The 13,783-nt window shown below is 39.6% G+C and overlaps 1 protein-coding gene across 1 annotated transcript in view; it reads right to left on the bottom strand.

The window, feature by feature from the left end:
- Window positions 1-12,754, bottom strand: part of LOC127001082 (inter-alpha-trypsin inhibitor heavy chain H6-like) — a gene marked incomplete at its 5' end in the record, with an annotated part of 204,296 nt that extends 191,542 nt beyond the window's left edge. The window contains one exon of the mRNA XM_050865254.1: window positions 12,423-12,754. Coding sequence (XP_050721211.1) covers window positions 12,423-12,754 — 332 coding nt within the window. The remainder of the gene's footprint in view (window positions 1-12,422) is intronic.
- Window positions 12,755-13,783: the final 1,029 nt, after the last annotated feature.

Genomic DNA, 13,783 nt, shown 5'->3' with positions numbered 1-13,783 from the left:
GGAGGAAAATAAACAATATATTAAAAAGAAAAAAAATAAATGAAGAAGCAGAAAAAAATACTGAAAACGAATAAGTAATTTAAACAAGGGAATTAAGAACACAAATACGTAGAAACCGAAAGTAAAGAAATTGAATAAACAAGAAAAAAAAACAGGATATAAAAATGAAAGAAAAAATGGAAAATGAAGAACAAGCAGAAAATAAAACAGAAAACGAATAAGTAATTTAAACAAGGGAATTAAAAACACAAATACGAAGAAACCGAGTGTAAAGAAATTGAATAAGCAAGAAAAAAAAGGATACAAAAATGAAAGAGAAAATGGAAAATGAAGAACAAGCAGAAAAAAAACACAGAAAACAAATAAGTAATTTAAGCAAGGAAATTAAAAACACAAATACGTAGAAACCAGAAGTAAAGAAATTGAATAAACAAGAAAAAAAAATGATATAAAAATGAGAAAAAAAGGAAAATGAAGAACAAGCAAAAAACAACAACGAATAAGCAATTTAAACAAAGCAATTAAGAAAACAAAAACGAAGAAACCCAAAGAGAACCACATGAAAACAGCTCCTCCATTCCCTTATACAAAAGAAAGCAATACGAAAACAATTATTTACAAGACCCAAAAAAACATACCAAGTCCAAAAATTCACAGGGACCTCAAGAATCCACCCGCGTCCGCAAACCCCTTCATAATCACTTCCTTCATCATCTCAGGTGTTAAAAACGTCTTCAATTATCCTTTCCATTCCAACCGACCCCAGAAAGGAGGTTCGTGAGGGTGGGACTGTCTTCGGGTTAAAAATTCAACTCTCATGCATTTTCCCCGGCGCCAAGGGACCTCTGTCTCCTCCTCTTTGCGCCAGATGAGACCAGCGGCGGCGGGAAGGTGACGGCTCGAGAATTAAGTTTCCCCTCGCCGAAGAAAAAGTCGCGAGGAAGGTTTTAATAACGCGGCTATTTGGTCTTAGTGTTCAGTATATTGTAAGTGGGGATGGGAGGGGGAGAGGGAGTCTGTGTTTGTGTGTGTGTATTGGGGGTATGTGTGTGTGTTTGTGTGGGGTGTAAGTGTGTGTTTGTGTGTATTGGGGGTATGTGTAAGTGTTTGTGTGGGGTGTAAGTGTGTGTTTGTGTGTATTGGGGGTATGTGTAAGTGTGTTTGTGTGGGGTGTAGGAGTGTTTGTGTGTTTTTGTTTTTTTTTGTTTGTTTGTGCGGGTTCGAGTGTCTGTGTGTGTAGGGAGTATGTGTAAGTGTGTTTGTGTGTGTAAGGGGTATATGTAAGTGTGTTTGTGTGGGGTGTAAGTGTGTGTTTGTTGTTTTTTTGTTTTTGTTTGTTTGTGCGGGTTTGAGTGTTTGTTGAGTGTGTAGGGGGTATGTGAAAGTGTGTTTGTGTGGGGTGTAAGTGTGTGTTTGTGTGTTTTTAGTTTGTTTTTCTTTGTTTGTGTAATAGTTTCAACATAGGCCAAAAACTGAAATAAAAAGATGGAGATTGTTTGCGATATTCCTTTTTACTTTTTTTGGCTTTGTGTATCTTTTTCCTTTCTCTCCTGCCTCTCCATCTTTCCCTTTTATATCCCTCTTTATCACCTTGTTTAACTTAACCGCATTCACGCGCACATAACCACAAGCAACAACCACAATACAACCACCACAACTACCACCATCACTGCACTATCCTCAACCACTCCTCCTTCTTCTCCTCTTCCTCCTCCTCACTTCTGCAGACCCGATTCAGCGAGCTACAAAAACCCTTCAATAACCGGCGAGGCTATAAAACGGCCTTTCTCTATCACCTCAGGCTCAAGCTCAAGCTCTATATCCTCGCTAATACGGAGGCCAATGTTTACAATTCATTAGGGGAAACTTATACTGCCTCCACACTTACTCTCTCTCTCTCTCTCTCTCTCTCTCTCTCTCTCTCTCTCTCTCTCTCTCTCTCTCTCTCTCTCTCTCTCTCTCTCTCTCTCATTCCCCCCCCTTGCAGAATTTTTAGGGTAAGCTGATAAGATTGTACACAAGGTTTAAGAGTGAGGGAATTTTTTTTTGAGAGAGAGAGAGAGAGAGAGAGAGAGAGAGAGAGAGTTAAAAAGCGGGTTATGATAAGAAGGCTTTTGAGGTTTGGTCTGGTCTGGTGTTTGTGTTTGTGTGTGTGTGTGTGTGTGTGTGTGTGTGTGTGTGTGTGTGTGTGTGTGTGTGTGTATGTTTGGGGAGGTATTTACAAAGCCTCCACATTGCAGTTTCCCACACACCCACACACACACACACACACACACACACACACACACACACACACACACACACACACACACACACACAGGCCCAATAGAAGGCGGGAAGAGCAAATGAGCTTCTGTTGGTGCAAGAAGATGGAAGAGGCGAGAAGAAAAAGACGGGAAGAAGGATGGACAAAGATGGACTGGGAAAAAAAGAGAAAGGAAAAGAAAAAGGAGTCTGAGAGGAGGAGTGAATGACCTTAAGAGAGAGAGAGAGAGAGAGAGAGAGAGAAAGGAAAAAAAGAAAGAAAGAAAGAAAGACCGAATAGAAATAGTGAATGAGTGAATGAATGAATGAAAAAAAAAGAAAGAAAGAGAGAATACAATAAAGAAAGGGAAAGGAAAAAACACTTCCAATCTCCTAAACATTCTAATACCGAAAGAAAACCAGTAAAAAAAATATTAGAACAAGAAAACAAAACAAGAATAAGCCATCAACAAAACGTCTAAGGTACGAAAAACAGAATACTCAAAACTACCAAAAAAATTAAATAAAAGATTGCAAATTACGAAAACTAATGAGCCCCCAAAAAATGATGACATGGAGTGCGAAAAAGCAAACACACACACACACACACACACACACACACACACACACACACACACACACACACACTGAGCCGTATCAGCAGGAAGTTTTACGAATCTACGCAGAGGAAGAAAAACAAAACTCTACATCGGTGAAAGTACTAATGAGCTGACAGGTAAAAGTTCATTGTTAATCCAAAACTTTACCTCCAGAGTACACGCGAGTAAAAACAAGGTACGTAATTTTGATGACTTGAATAGATTATGAAGTCGCTGGGTACAGAGATCACGGGGTACAGCAGGTTAACTTAGGCCAGTGTACTTAGACGGTTTAGGATCTCACAAGAAAAAAAAACTATTTCTATTTGCAAAGGCCATAAAAGGAGATTAGTCGAGTTTTCATGATCGTTGACTTTGATAGATAATAAAGTCCTTGAGTACAGAGATCACGGGGTTCATCAGGTTAACTTTGGCGAATGTTTTAAACTCTTTCGATTCTCATAACAACGATTCCCAAAGACCACGAAGGAGATTAGTCGAGTTCTCATGATCGTTGACTTTGATAGATAATGAAGTCCTTGGGTACAGAGATCACGGGGTTCATCAGGTTAACTTAGGCGAATATTTTAAACTCTTTCGATTCTCATAACAACGATTCCCAAAGACCACGAAGGAGATTAGTCGAGTTCTCATGATCGTTGACTTAGATAATGAATTCCCTGGGTACAGAGATCACGGAGTTCAACAGGTTAACTTAGGCGAATATTCTTAGACACATTAGATTCTCTCAACAACGATTCCCAAAGACCACGAAGGAGATTAGTCGAGTTCTCATGATCGTTGACTTTGATAGATAATGAATTCCCTGGGTACAGAGATCACGGGGTTCAACAGGTTAACTTAGGCGAATATTTTAGACTATTTCAATTCACTCAACAACGATTCCCAAAGGTCACGAAGGAGATTAGTCGAGTTATGATCGTTGACTTTGATAGATAATGAAGTCTTTGGGTACAGAGATCACGGGGTACAGCAGGTTAACTTAGGCCAGTGTACTTAGACGGTTTAGGATCTCACAACAACTATTTCTATTTGCAAAGGGCATAAAAGGAGATTAGTCGAGTTTTCATGATCTTTGACTTTGATAGATTATGAAGTCTTTGGGTACAGAGATCACGGGGTTCAACAGGTTAACTTAGGCGAATGTTTTAGACTCTTTCAATTCTCATAACAACGTTTAACAAAGGCCATAAAAGGAGATTAGTCAAGTTCTCATGATCGTTGACTTTGATAGATAATGAAGTCCTTGGGTACAGAGATCACGGGGTACAGCGGGTTAACTTAGGCCAGTGTACTTAGACGGTTTAGGATCTCACAAAAAAAACTATTTCTATTTGCAAAGGCCATAAAAGGAGATTAGTCGAGTTCTCATGATCTTTGACTTTAATAGATAATAAAGTCCTTGGGTACAGAGATCACGGGGTTCATCAGGTTAACTTTGGCGAATGTTTTAAACTCTTTCGATTCTCATAACAACGATTCCCAAAGACCACGAAGGAGATTAGTCGAGTTCTCATGATCGTTGACTTTGATAGATTATGAAGTCTTTGGGTACAGAGATCACGGGGTTCAACAGGTTAACTTAAGCGAATGTTTTAGACTATTTCGATCCTCTCAACAACGATTCCCAAAGACCACGAAGGAGATTAGTCGAGTTCTCATGATCGTTGACTTTGATAGATTATGAAGTCTTTGGGTACAGAGATCACGGGGTTCATCAGGTTAACTTTGGCGAATGTTTTAAACTCTTTCGATTCTCATAACAACGATTCCCAAAGGTCACGAAAGAGATTAGTCAGGTTCTCATGATCGTTGACTTTGATAGATAATGAAGTCCTTGGGTACAGAGATCACGGGGTTCAACAGGTTAACTTAGGCGAATGTTTTAGACTATTTCAATTCTCTCAATAACGATTAACAAAGACCACGAAGGAGATTAGTCGAGTTCTCATGATCTTTGACTTTGATAGATTATGAAGTCTTTGGGTACAGAGATCACGGGGTTCAACAGGTTAACTTAGGCCAGTGTACTTAGACGGTTTAGGATCTCACAACAACTATTTCTATTTGCAAAGGCCATAAAAGGAGATTAGTCGAGTTTTCATGATCTTTGACTTTGATAGATTATGAAGTCCTTGGGTACAGAGATCACGGGGTTCAACAGGTTAACTTAAGCGAATGTTTTAGACTACTTCAATTCCCTCAACAACGTTTAACAAAGACCACGAAGGAGATTAGTCGAGTTCTCATGATCGTTGACTTTGATAGATTATGAAGTCGCTGGGTACAGAGATCACGGGGTCCAACAGGTTAACTTAAGCGAATGTTTTAGACAATTTCGATCCTCTCAACAACGATTCCCAAAGACCACGAAGGAGATTAGTCGAGTTCTCATGATCGTTGACTTTGATAGATTATGAAGTCTTTGGGTACAGAGATCACGGGGTTCATCAGGTTAACTTTGGCGAATGTTTTAAACTCTTTCGATTCTCATAACAACGATTCCCAAAGACCACGAAGGAGATTAGTCGAGTTCTCATGATCGTTGACTTTGATAGATAATGAAGTCCTTGGGTACAGACTACAGAGATCACGGGGTTCATCAGGTTAACTTAGGCGAATATTTTAGACTATTTCAATTCTCTCAACAACGATTCCCAAAGGTCATGAAAGAGATTAGTCAGGTTCTCATGATCGTTGACTTTGATAGATAATAAAGTCCTTGAGTACAGAGATCACGGGGTTCAACAGGTTAACTTAAGCGAATGTTTTAGACTCTTTCGATTCTCATAACAACGATTAACAAAGACCACGAAGGAGATTAGTCGAGTTCTCATGATCGTTGACTTTGATAGATAATGAAGTCCTTGGTTACAGTGATCACGGGGTTCAACAGGTTAACTTAGGCGAATATTTTAGACTATTTCAATTCTCTCAACAACGATTCCCAAAGGTCACGAAGGAGATTAGTCGAATTCTCATGATCGTTGACTTTGATAGATAACGAATTCCCTGGGTACAGAGATCACGGGGTACAACAGGCTAACTTAGGCGAATGTTTTAGACTCTTTCAATTCTCTCAATAACGATTTTCAAAGACCACGAAGGAGATTAGTCGAGTTCTCATGATCGTTGTCTTTCACTACTAATACTAACACTAATACTAATAATACTTTCTTTCTAATACTAATAATAATACTTTCTTTACTTACTCACTTATGCTTACTAATATTTACTTTCTAACTAATAATACTTTCTTTCTATTCATTCATTCTTTTTTTCTTTTATCAAATCAGCGACTAGCGGGCATTTACTACTACTACTACTACTACTACTACTACTACTACTACTACTACTACTACTACTACTACTCTCTAAGCTAAGCAATTCCATCACCTTTAACTCTTTTCAAATACGCAATTTTTATTATTTTATATTTATCTTCGCTTTTTCATCCTATACATACTGCAACAACCATTTTCAATACTACTACTACTACTACTACTACTACTACTACTACTACTACTACTACTACTACTACTACTACTACTACTATCCTCACCTCCATCACTGCACATCTATCAAGGTTATTTTATTAGCCGGCCCATCTATCTGGTCCGCCTTATCCCGCTCTGGGCTCTAATGAAATGAGTGATGGCCCGGACACAACACGGTCCTTCCTTCCTTCGTTCCTTCTATCATCACACTCTCTACCCTTTCTCCTTCTGTATCTATCTCTCCCTTCCCTCCTTCCTTCCTTCTATCATCATACTTTCTATCCCTTTCTCCTTCTGTATCTATCTATCTCTCCCTTCCTTTCCTTCCTTCCTTCCTTCCAATCATCACACACTCTATCCCTTTCTCCTTCATTATCTGTCTCTCCTTTCCCTCCTTCCTTCCTTCCTTCTATCATCACACTCTCTACCCTTTCTCCTTCTGTATCTGTCTCTCCCTTCCCTCCTTTCTTCCTTCCTTCCTTCATATCATCACGCTCTCTATCCCTTTCTCCTTCTTTATCTATCTCTCCCTTCCTTCCTTTCCTTCCTTCCTTCCTTCCATCATCACACTCTCTATCCTTTTCTCCTTCACTATCTGTCTCTCCCTTCCCTCCTTCCTTCCTTCCTTCCATCATCACACTCTCTACCCTTTCTCCTTCTGTATCTATCTATCCCTTCCTTCCTTCCTTCCTTCTATCATCACACTCTCTACCCTTTCTCCTTCATTATCTGTCTCTCCCTTCACTCCTTCCTTCCTTCCTTCCTTCCTTCTATCATCATACTCTCTCTCCTTTTCCATAACTATTTCATTCTACCATTTCTATCTCCCTTTTTCTATCCCAATGTTCCTTTCTTACTACAATCTACATCTATTTCCAATCATTTTCTTCCTCTACTCCTTAATCAAACTAACATTGCTTTCAGATATATGATTCTTCCACTACATACTAACCAATCTATCCGACTTCAATCCTCTTTCCTTTCCTCTCTCACTATAATCTACATCTATTTCCAATCATTATCTTCCTCTACTCCTTAATCAAAATAACACTGCCTTTAGATATATGATTCTTCCACTACATTCTAACCAATCTATCCTACTTCATTCTTCTTTCCTTCCCTTACATCCACACAAACTCTAATCACACGTGTCCCAATCTGTTATTCTGTCCCTTCCCTTCCATCCCTCGACCCATCCCTGCGCCTCCTCTCCTTGCTCTCCCTTCCTCTCCTCACCACATAAACACTTGCTTTGTTAATCCATTTCGCCTTCCTAGTCCAACCATATGCTGTGAACATTATGCGTCCAGTCCAATTTATAAGTTAGTTAGTCTCCCTTTCTTCTTCTATGTCTATCGAGCTTCCCTTTCTTCCCCTTTCTGCCCTTTTCCTCCTCTTTCTTCCTCCTTTATCTCTCTCTCTCTTCCTCTCATTCCCAGCATCCAAGTGTCTCCCTTTGTTCTCTCCCTAACGAATTTCCATTTTCTTCCCCTTTCTGCCCTTTTCCTCCTCTCTCTCTCTCTCTCTCTCTCTCTCTCTCTCTCTCTCTCTCTCTCTCTCTCTCTCTCTCTCTCTCTCTCTCTCTCTCATTCCCAGCATCCAAGCCAGCCTCCCTTTGTTCTTCTCTCCCTAACGAATTTCCATTTTCTTCCCCTTTCCTCTTCCCCTCTCCATCTGTCGAAGTCATCCCCTTTTTCTCTCCTCTTTCCCTGTACCTTCAGTCTATCTATATATCTATCTATCGTTCCTTCTTCCTCCTCCTCTATTCTTCCTCTTCCTTTCTATCTATCTATTTGTCCAATTTATCTTCTTATCTATCCTTATTATCTCTTTCTATCGAGTGTACCGTACCTAATCTATCGCCAATCTATCTATCTATCTATCTATCGTCCCCTCTTTCGCTTCCTCCTTTCTTCCCCTTTTTCTCTCTCCCTATCCATATGTTAAAGCCTCTCTCTCTCTCTCTCTCTCTCTCTCTCTCTCTCTCTCTCTCTCTCTCTCTCTCTCTCTCTCTCTCTCTCTCTCTCTCTCTTACCAATTCTACCTCCAACACAACTTAATCCTAACCTATCTACCTTAGTTTCCCCCTCCTCCTCCTCCTCTCTTACCTTTCCTATCTACCTTTCTACCTATCCATCCACGCTCTCTCTCCCTCCTCATTCAATTTCTCTCTCTCCTCACTCTACCTGTCCTAATCCACCTGCTATCCAATTTATCCCAACCAAATAATACCTTCAAACCTTCATCCTTTCCTATCCACAATCCTCCTCTTCCCTTCCACTCGTCCGCCTTACCCATCCACCCTCCACACCAGCCTTCTACTCCTCCCTCCCTTCCCCGACGTACCTAGCCCTTGCACCTGTCTCAACCTTAATTAAGAGAAGCAATAAACGAGGTGATTCACGGCCCAGGTGTAAATCGTAGTGATGGAGGAGGTGAAGAAAGCTTGGACCTGGCTCTGGTGGTACAAATTCATGGGTTTTGGTAAGCGGTGATTGTGATTGAGAGGAGCATTTTTAGACCTTCCGGAGCCCAGTCTCACGTATTTGACAAGGCTTTCGTAGGGGCTTTGGGGGCATTTCCAGGGGTAGTTTAATGACCCTGGTGGTAGTTTGATCCTTCTGACTAGCCTCTTTGATTCCTGCCCATTCATTGTTTTCCATTCTTCCAGTAAAGGCGAGAGATAAAAAGGTTTTCGTAGGGGGGTTGGGGGCATTTCCAGGGGTAGTTTAATGACCCTGGTGGTAGTTTGATCCTTCTGACTAGCCTCTTTGATTCCTGCCCATTCATTATTTTCCATCCTTCCAGTAAAGGCGAGAGATAAAAAGGCTTTCGTAGGGGCTTTGGGGGCATTTCCAGGGGTAGTTTAATGACCCTGGTGGTAGTTTGATCCTTCTGTCTAGCCTCTTTGATTCCTGCCCATTCATTGTTTTCCATCCTTCCAGTAAAGGCGAGAGACAAAAAGGTTTTCTTAGGGGTAGTTTAATGACCCTGGTGGTAGTTTGATCCTTCTGTCTAGCCTCTTTGATTCCTGCCCATTCATTGTTTTCCATTCTTCCAGTAAAGGCGAGAGACAAAAAGGTTTTCGTAGGGGCTTTGGGGGCATTTCCAAGGGTAGTTTAATAACCCAAGTGGTAGTTTGGACCTTCTTATGTGCCGTGAACCTACAGAAACACTCATTAGAACCCGACTGATCTTCTTTTTGGCCTCTGGAAATTGCTGATGTAAGAGACGGAAACGACTGAGAATTCCAACATAAGTGAGTGATTTAGTCATTACACGCAAATATTTTAACACTTCTTGTCTCGTATTCTTAAGCATTGCGAGGCTCACACACGCACATATGGTAAGGCTTTTGTAGAGGTTGTGTGTGTGTGCTTTTCCATGGGTAGTTTTGAGCCTAGTTATGGTTTAAAAGGCTTCTGACACTTATTCTTAAACACTTCGGATCTCACACACACACATATGGTAAGGTTTTTGTAGAGGTTGTGTATGGGGGCTTTTCCATGGGTAGTTTTGAGCCTGGTGATAGTTTAAAAGGCTTCTGACACATATTCTTAAACACTTTGGAGCACACTCAGACATATGGTAAGGCTTTTGTTGAGGTTGTGTATGGGGGCTTTTCCATGGGTAGTTTCATGAGCCTAGTGATAGTTTAAGGCCACTGTCCCGTGAACGTTAAGACACTGATGAGAACCCGACTGATCTCTTTTGGGGCCTCTAGAAATATGTTTAGTGAGTGTCATTAATTGTGTTGTTTTACGGGCATAGTCTTTAACATTTCGGCGCCCAAGAACACATAATTTAATAGGTAGGTTTTCTTCACACACAGATACACAAACACACACACACTCCCACATACACACACTCACATACGCACACAAACACGTTCACTCTCTCATCTACTTAGAATCACACACTCACAAAGCTTTTCTCTCCTCTGAAGTTTTAGATCCAATGACCTTTGTCGAGAGAGTAAGTAAGAGAAGAGGAAAGAGGATGCGAGCGAGGATGAAAACTTTTGTGATGCGTTGCTGGGAGATGAAAACAATATTCGTGTCTGCAGGAGATAACGCGACAAGGAGACATGAGACAAAATAGCTTTAAGCACTGAGACGCTGAAGATGACAAAGAGAAACAGACGGAGACGAAAATACTATAATGGAGTCCAACTGAGTGATGATCTTACTGAATGTTATGTTATTTTTAAAGAAGAGAAGATAGAGAAAGCAAATATGAAAGAGCGTAAAATACTGAGACGTTGAAGAAGATAAATTAAGCAAAATATGGGGATGAAAATACTATAATGAAGTCCAACTGAGTGATGATCTTACTGAATGTTATGTTATTTTTAAAGAAGAGAAGATAGAGAAAGCAAATATAAAAGAGCGTTAAATACTGAGACGTTGAAGAAGATGAATAGAGCAAAAGATGGAAATGAAAATATAATGAAAATAATGAAAATAAATATAAATAATGAAGTATAAAGAAAATAAATATAATGAGTCTAACAGAGGAAAAGCAACACAGGAAGAATTACGTGAATGTTGTGTTAGTTTTATAGAAGGAAAAATAAAGGAAAAATAAAGGAAAATTAGAAGAGCAATAGATATTTCGACGCTGAAAAAGAAAAAAGAAAAGAAAAATCGGAGAGGAAATTAAGATAGTGGAGTTCAATAGAGGAAAACTAACATAGAAAAAACCTTATTGAATGTTACGTTAATCAAAAGGAAAAAAATATATAAAAAAAACTTTAAAAAAATACGAAAATAATAATAGCGAAATATACATTGAAAAAAAGCATAAATTAAAGACGAAAATTATATAGTTTAGGAAAGAAAGTAAATAAGAGAGAGCAGGGGCACAAAAAATTAGGTTACTCGCTTCTCGTACAAAATTAATTAAGAGGAAATGGAAAATGTGAGAGAGGGTTGACTAACATTACTTACTCTCTCTCTCTCTCTCTCTCTCTCTCTCTCTCTCTCTCTCTCTCTCTCTCTCTCTCCCTCTCTCTCTCTCTCTCTCTCTCTCTCTGTGTGTGTGTGTGTGTGTGTGTGTGTGTGTGATTTTTTTTATTCGCATTAAAAAAAAAAATCAACCACAAAGAATCCTACACACACACACACACACACACACACACACACACACACACACACACACACAAAGATCATCAAATTATACAAAGATTAAATTCACTAACAGAAAAAAAGGAAAAAAAGGCGAAGAAATTCCATAAAACGAAAAAAAAAACGAATTCCATAAAAAGAAAGAAAAAAGCGAAGAATTCCATAAAAAAGAAAAAATGCGAAAAATTCCATAAAAAAGAAAAAATGTGAAGAATTCCATAAAAAGAGAAGAAAAAAAAAAGGAATTTCTTAACATCCACCATTTCCTTCCTCGACCAAAAATCACTTAATCCACCAACGATACATTTCTTCATCAGCGGGACAGGAGGAGGAGGAGGAGGAATTGAGGGATACAAGAGGAACGAAGATAGACGAGTGTTGCATTACCTGGCATTACCTGAGTCATCCATTCCACGTGCAGGAAGAAAATGGGAAAACGACGACGAAAACGATGCCCACGCGGATTAAGACAAATGAGCCCGAATACGAAAGAATTGAAATAAAGAGAAGAAGGGCATCTACTACACTGCCATCTACACTTACGTAAAGAAAATGGGGGGAAAGAAGTGATTTCGGAAACGACATCCTATCACAAGAGATGAAGGAGAATGGAGATGAAGGCGTTGACGAAAAATACAAAATGAAACAAAGGCAAATAAAATAAAGGTATTGATGGGTAACTCAAGAAAACAGCCGCAAATCTAAGACTCACATCGTCAGGTTGGAGATGAAGGCGTTGACGAATAATACAAAATGAAACAAAAGGAAATCAAATAAAGGTCTTCATGGATAACTAAAGTAAAGAAGAACAACAAGTCTCACACATCGTCAGGTTGGAGATAAAAGCGTTGACGAAAAATATAAGAAGAAAAAAAGGCAAATCAAATAAAGGTCTTGATGGGTAACTAAAGTAAAATAGCAAATCTCACACTCACATCGTCAGGTTGGAGATGAAGGCGTTGACGGGCAGCAGGAAGGAGAAGGCTGCCTCTTGCGCATCGAGAGTCGGGTTGCGAATCTTGCACGTGACGGTGGTGACGGCGTAGCGCGATATCACCACAGACTGTATATGGTACGTCAAGATCTCGAGGTCATCCCACTCCACCCTAGACGGCCCCGGTACCCCCAGGATGCTCCCCCCCGATCCCCCGCCGAGGATGGAGGACGAGGAGGACGAGGACGAGGACAAGGAGGCAGCCACGTCGGGTAGTGGGGGTGATGCATGGCTCGGCGTCAACTGCGAGTCCTGGAAAGGGAGGAGAAAAACCAAGATTAATTAATGTCTTTTATTGGAGTTATTATGAAGGTCTTGTTTATTATTGCCTGTTTTTTGCGTTCCTTCTTTCATCCTCCATTTTCCGATAAAGGGAGAGGCAGAAAAAAGGTTAATTGGGTCTCGTGTTTGTTGTTATTGATCTTGATGTGAAAGTCCTCCCCGTTAGTGCATATTAACGAGGTGATGCACGGCCCAGGTGTAATTCGTGGTGATGGAGGAGATGAAGAAAGATTGGACCTGGCTTTAGTGGTACAAATTCATGGGTTTTGGTAAGTGGTGACGATGATAAAGAGGAGCATTTTTAAACCATTAGGAGGCCAGTCTCACGTATTTGACAAGGCTTTCCTAGGGTCTTTGGGGTATTTCCAGGGATAGCTTAATGACCCCGCTGGTAGTTTGGCTCTTCTTATGTGCCGTGAACCTACAGACACACTCATTCTAACATAAGTGCGAGTGATTTAGTCTTTACATACACATATTCAGGGGTAGTTTAATGACCCTGGTGGTAGTTTGATCCTTCTCTCTACCCTCTTTGATTGCTCTCCGTTCTTAATTTTCAATGTTTCCAGTAAAGGGGAAAGAAAAACAAAAATATGAAGATTTATATTTGTTATCGATGTCATAGTGAATGTCATACTCTCTTCTGCCTCTTTTTTTTTTTACTTTCTAATCTTCATATTCTTTTCCAGTGAAGGGAGAGAGAAAAAGGTTTGATTCTCATATAAAAAAAAATAATATGAAGACTTGAATTTATTGTTAACGATTTTTTTTTTTTTTTACTTTCTATCCTTCATATTCTTTTCCAGTGAAGGGAGAGAGAAAAAGGTTTGATTCTCGTATAAAAAAATAATAGGAAGACTTAAATTTAATGTTATCTTTTTTTTTTTTACTTTCTATCCTTCATATTCTTTTCCAGTGAAGGGAGAGAGAAAAATGTTTGATTCTCGTATAAAAAAAAATATGAAGACTTAAATTTATTGTTATCGATTTTTTTTTTTTTTTACTTTCTATCCTTCATAT

Source organism: Eriocheir sinensis, chromosome 20 (genome assembly GCF_024679095.1).
Source record: "Eriocheir sinensis breed Jianghai 21 chromosome 20, ASM2467909v1, whole genome shotgun sequence".
Taxonomy (NCBI): domain Eukaryota; kingdom Metazoa; phylum Arthropoda; class Malacostraca; order Decapoda; family Varunidae; genus Eriocheir; species Eriocheir sinensis.
Note: the sequence above shows the minus strand (reverse complement) of the source record. Positions and strands in the feature narration are given on the sequence as shown.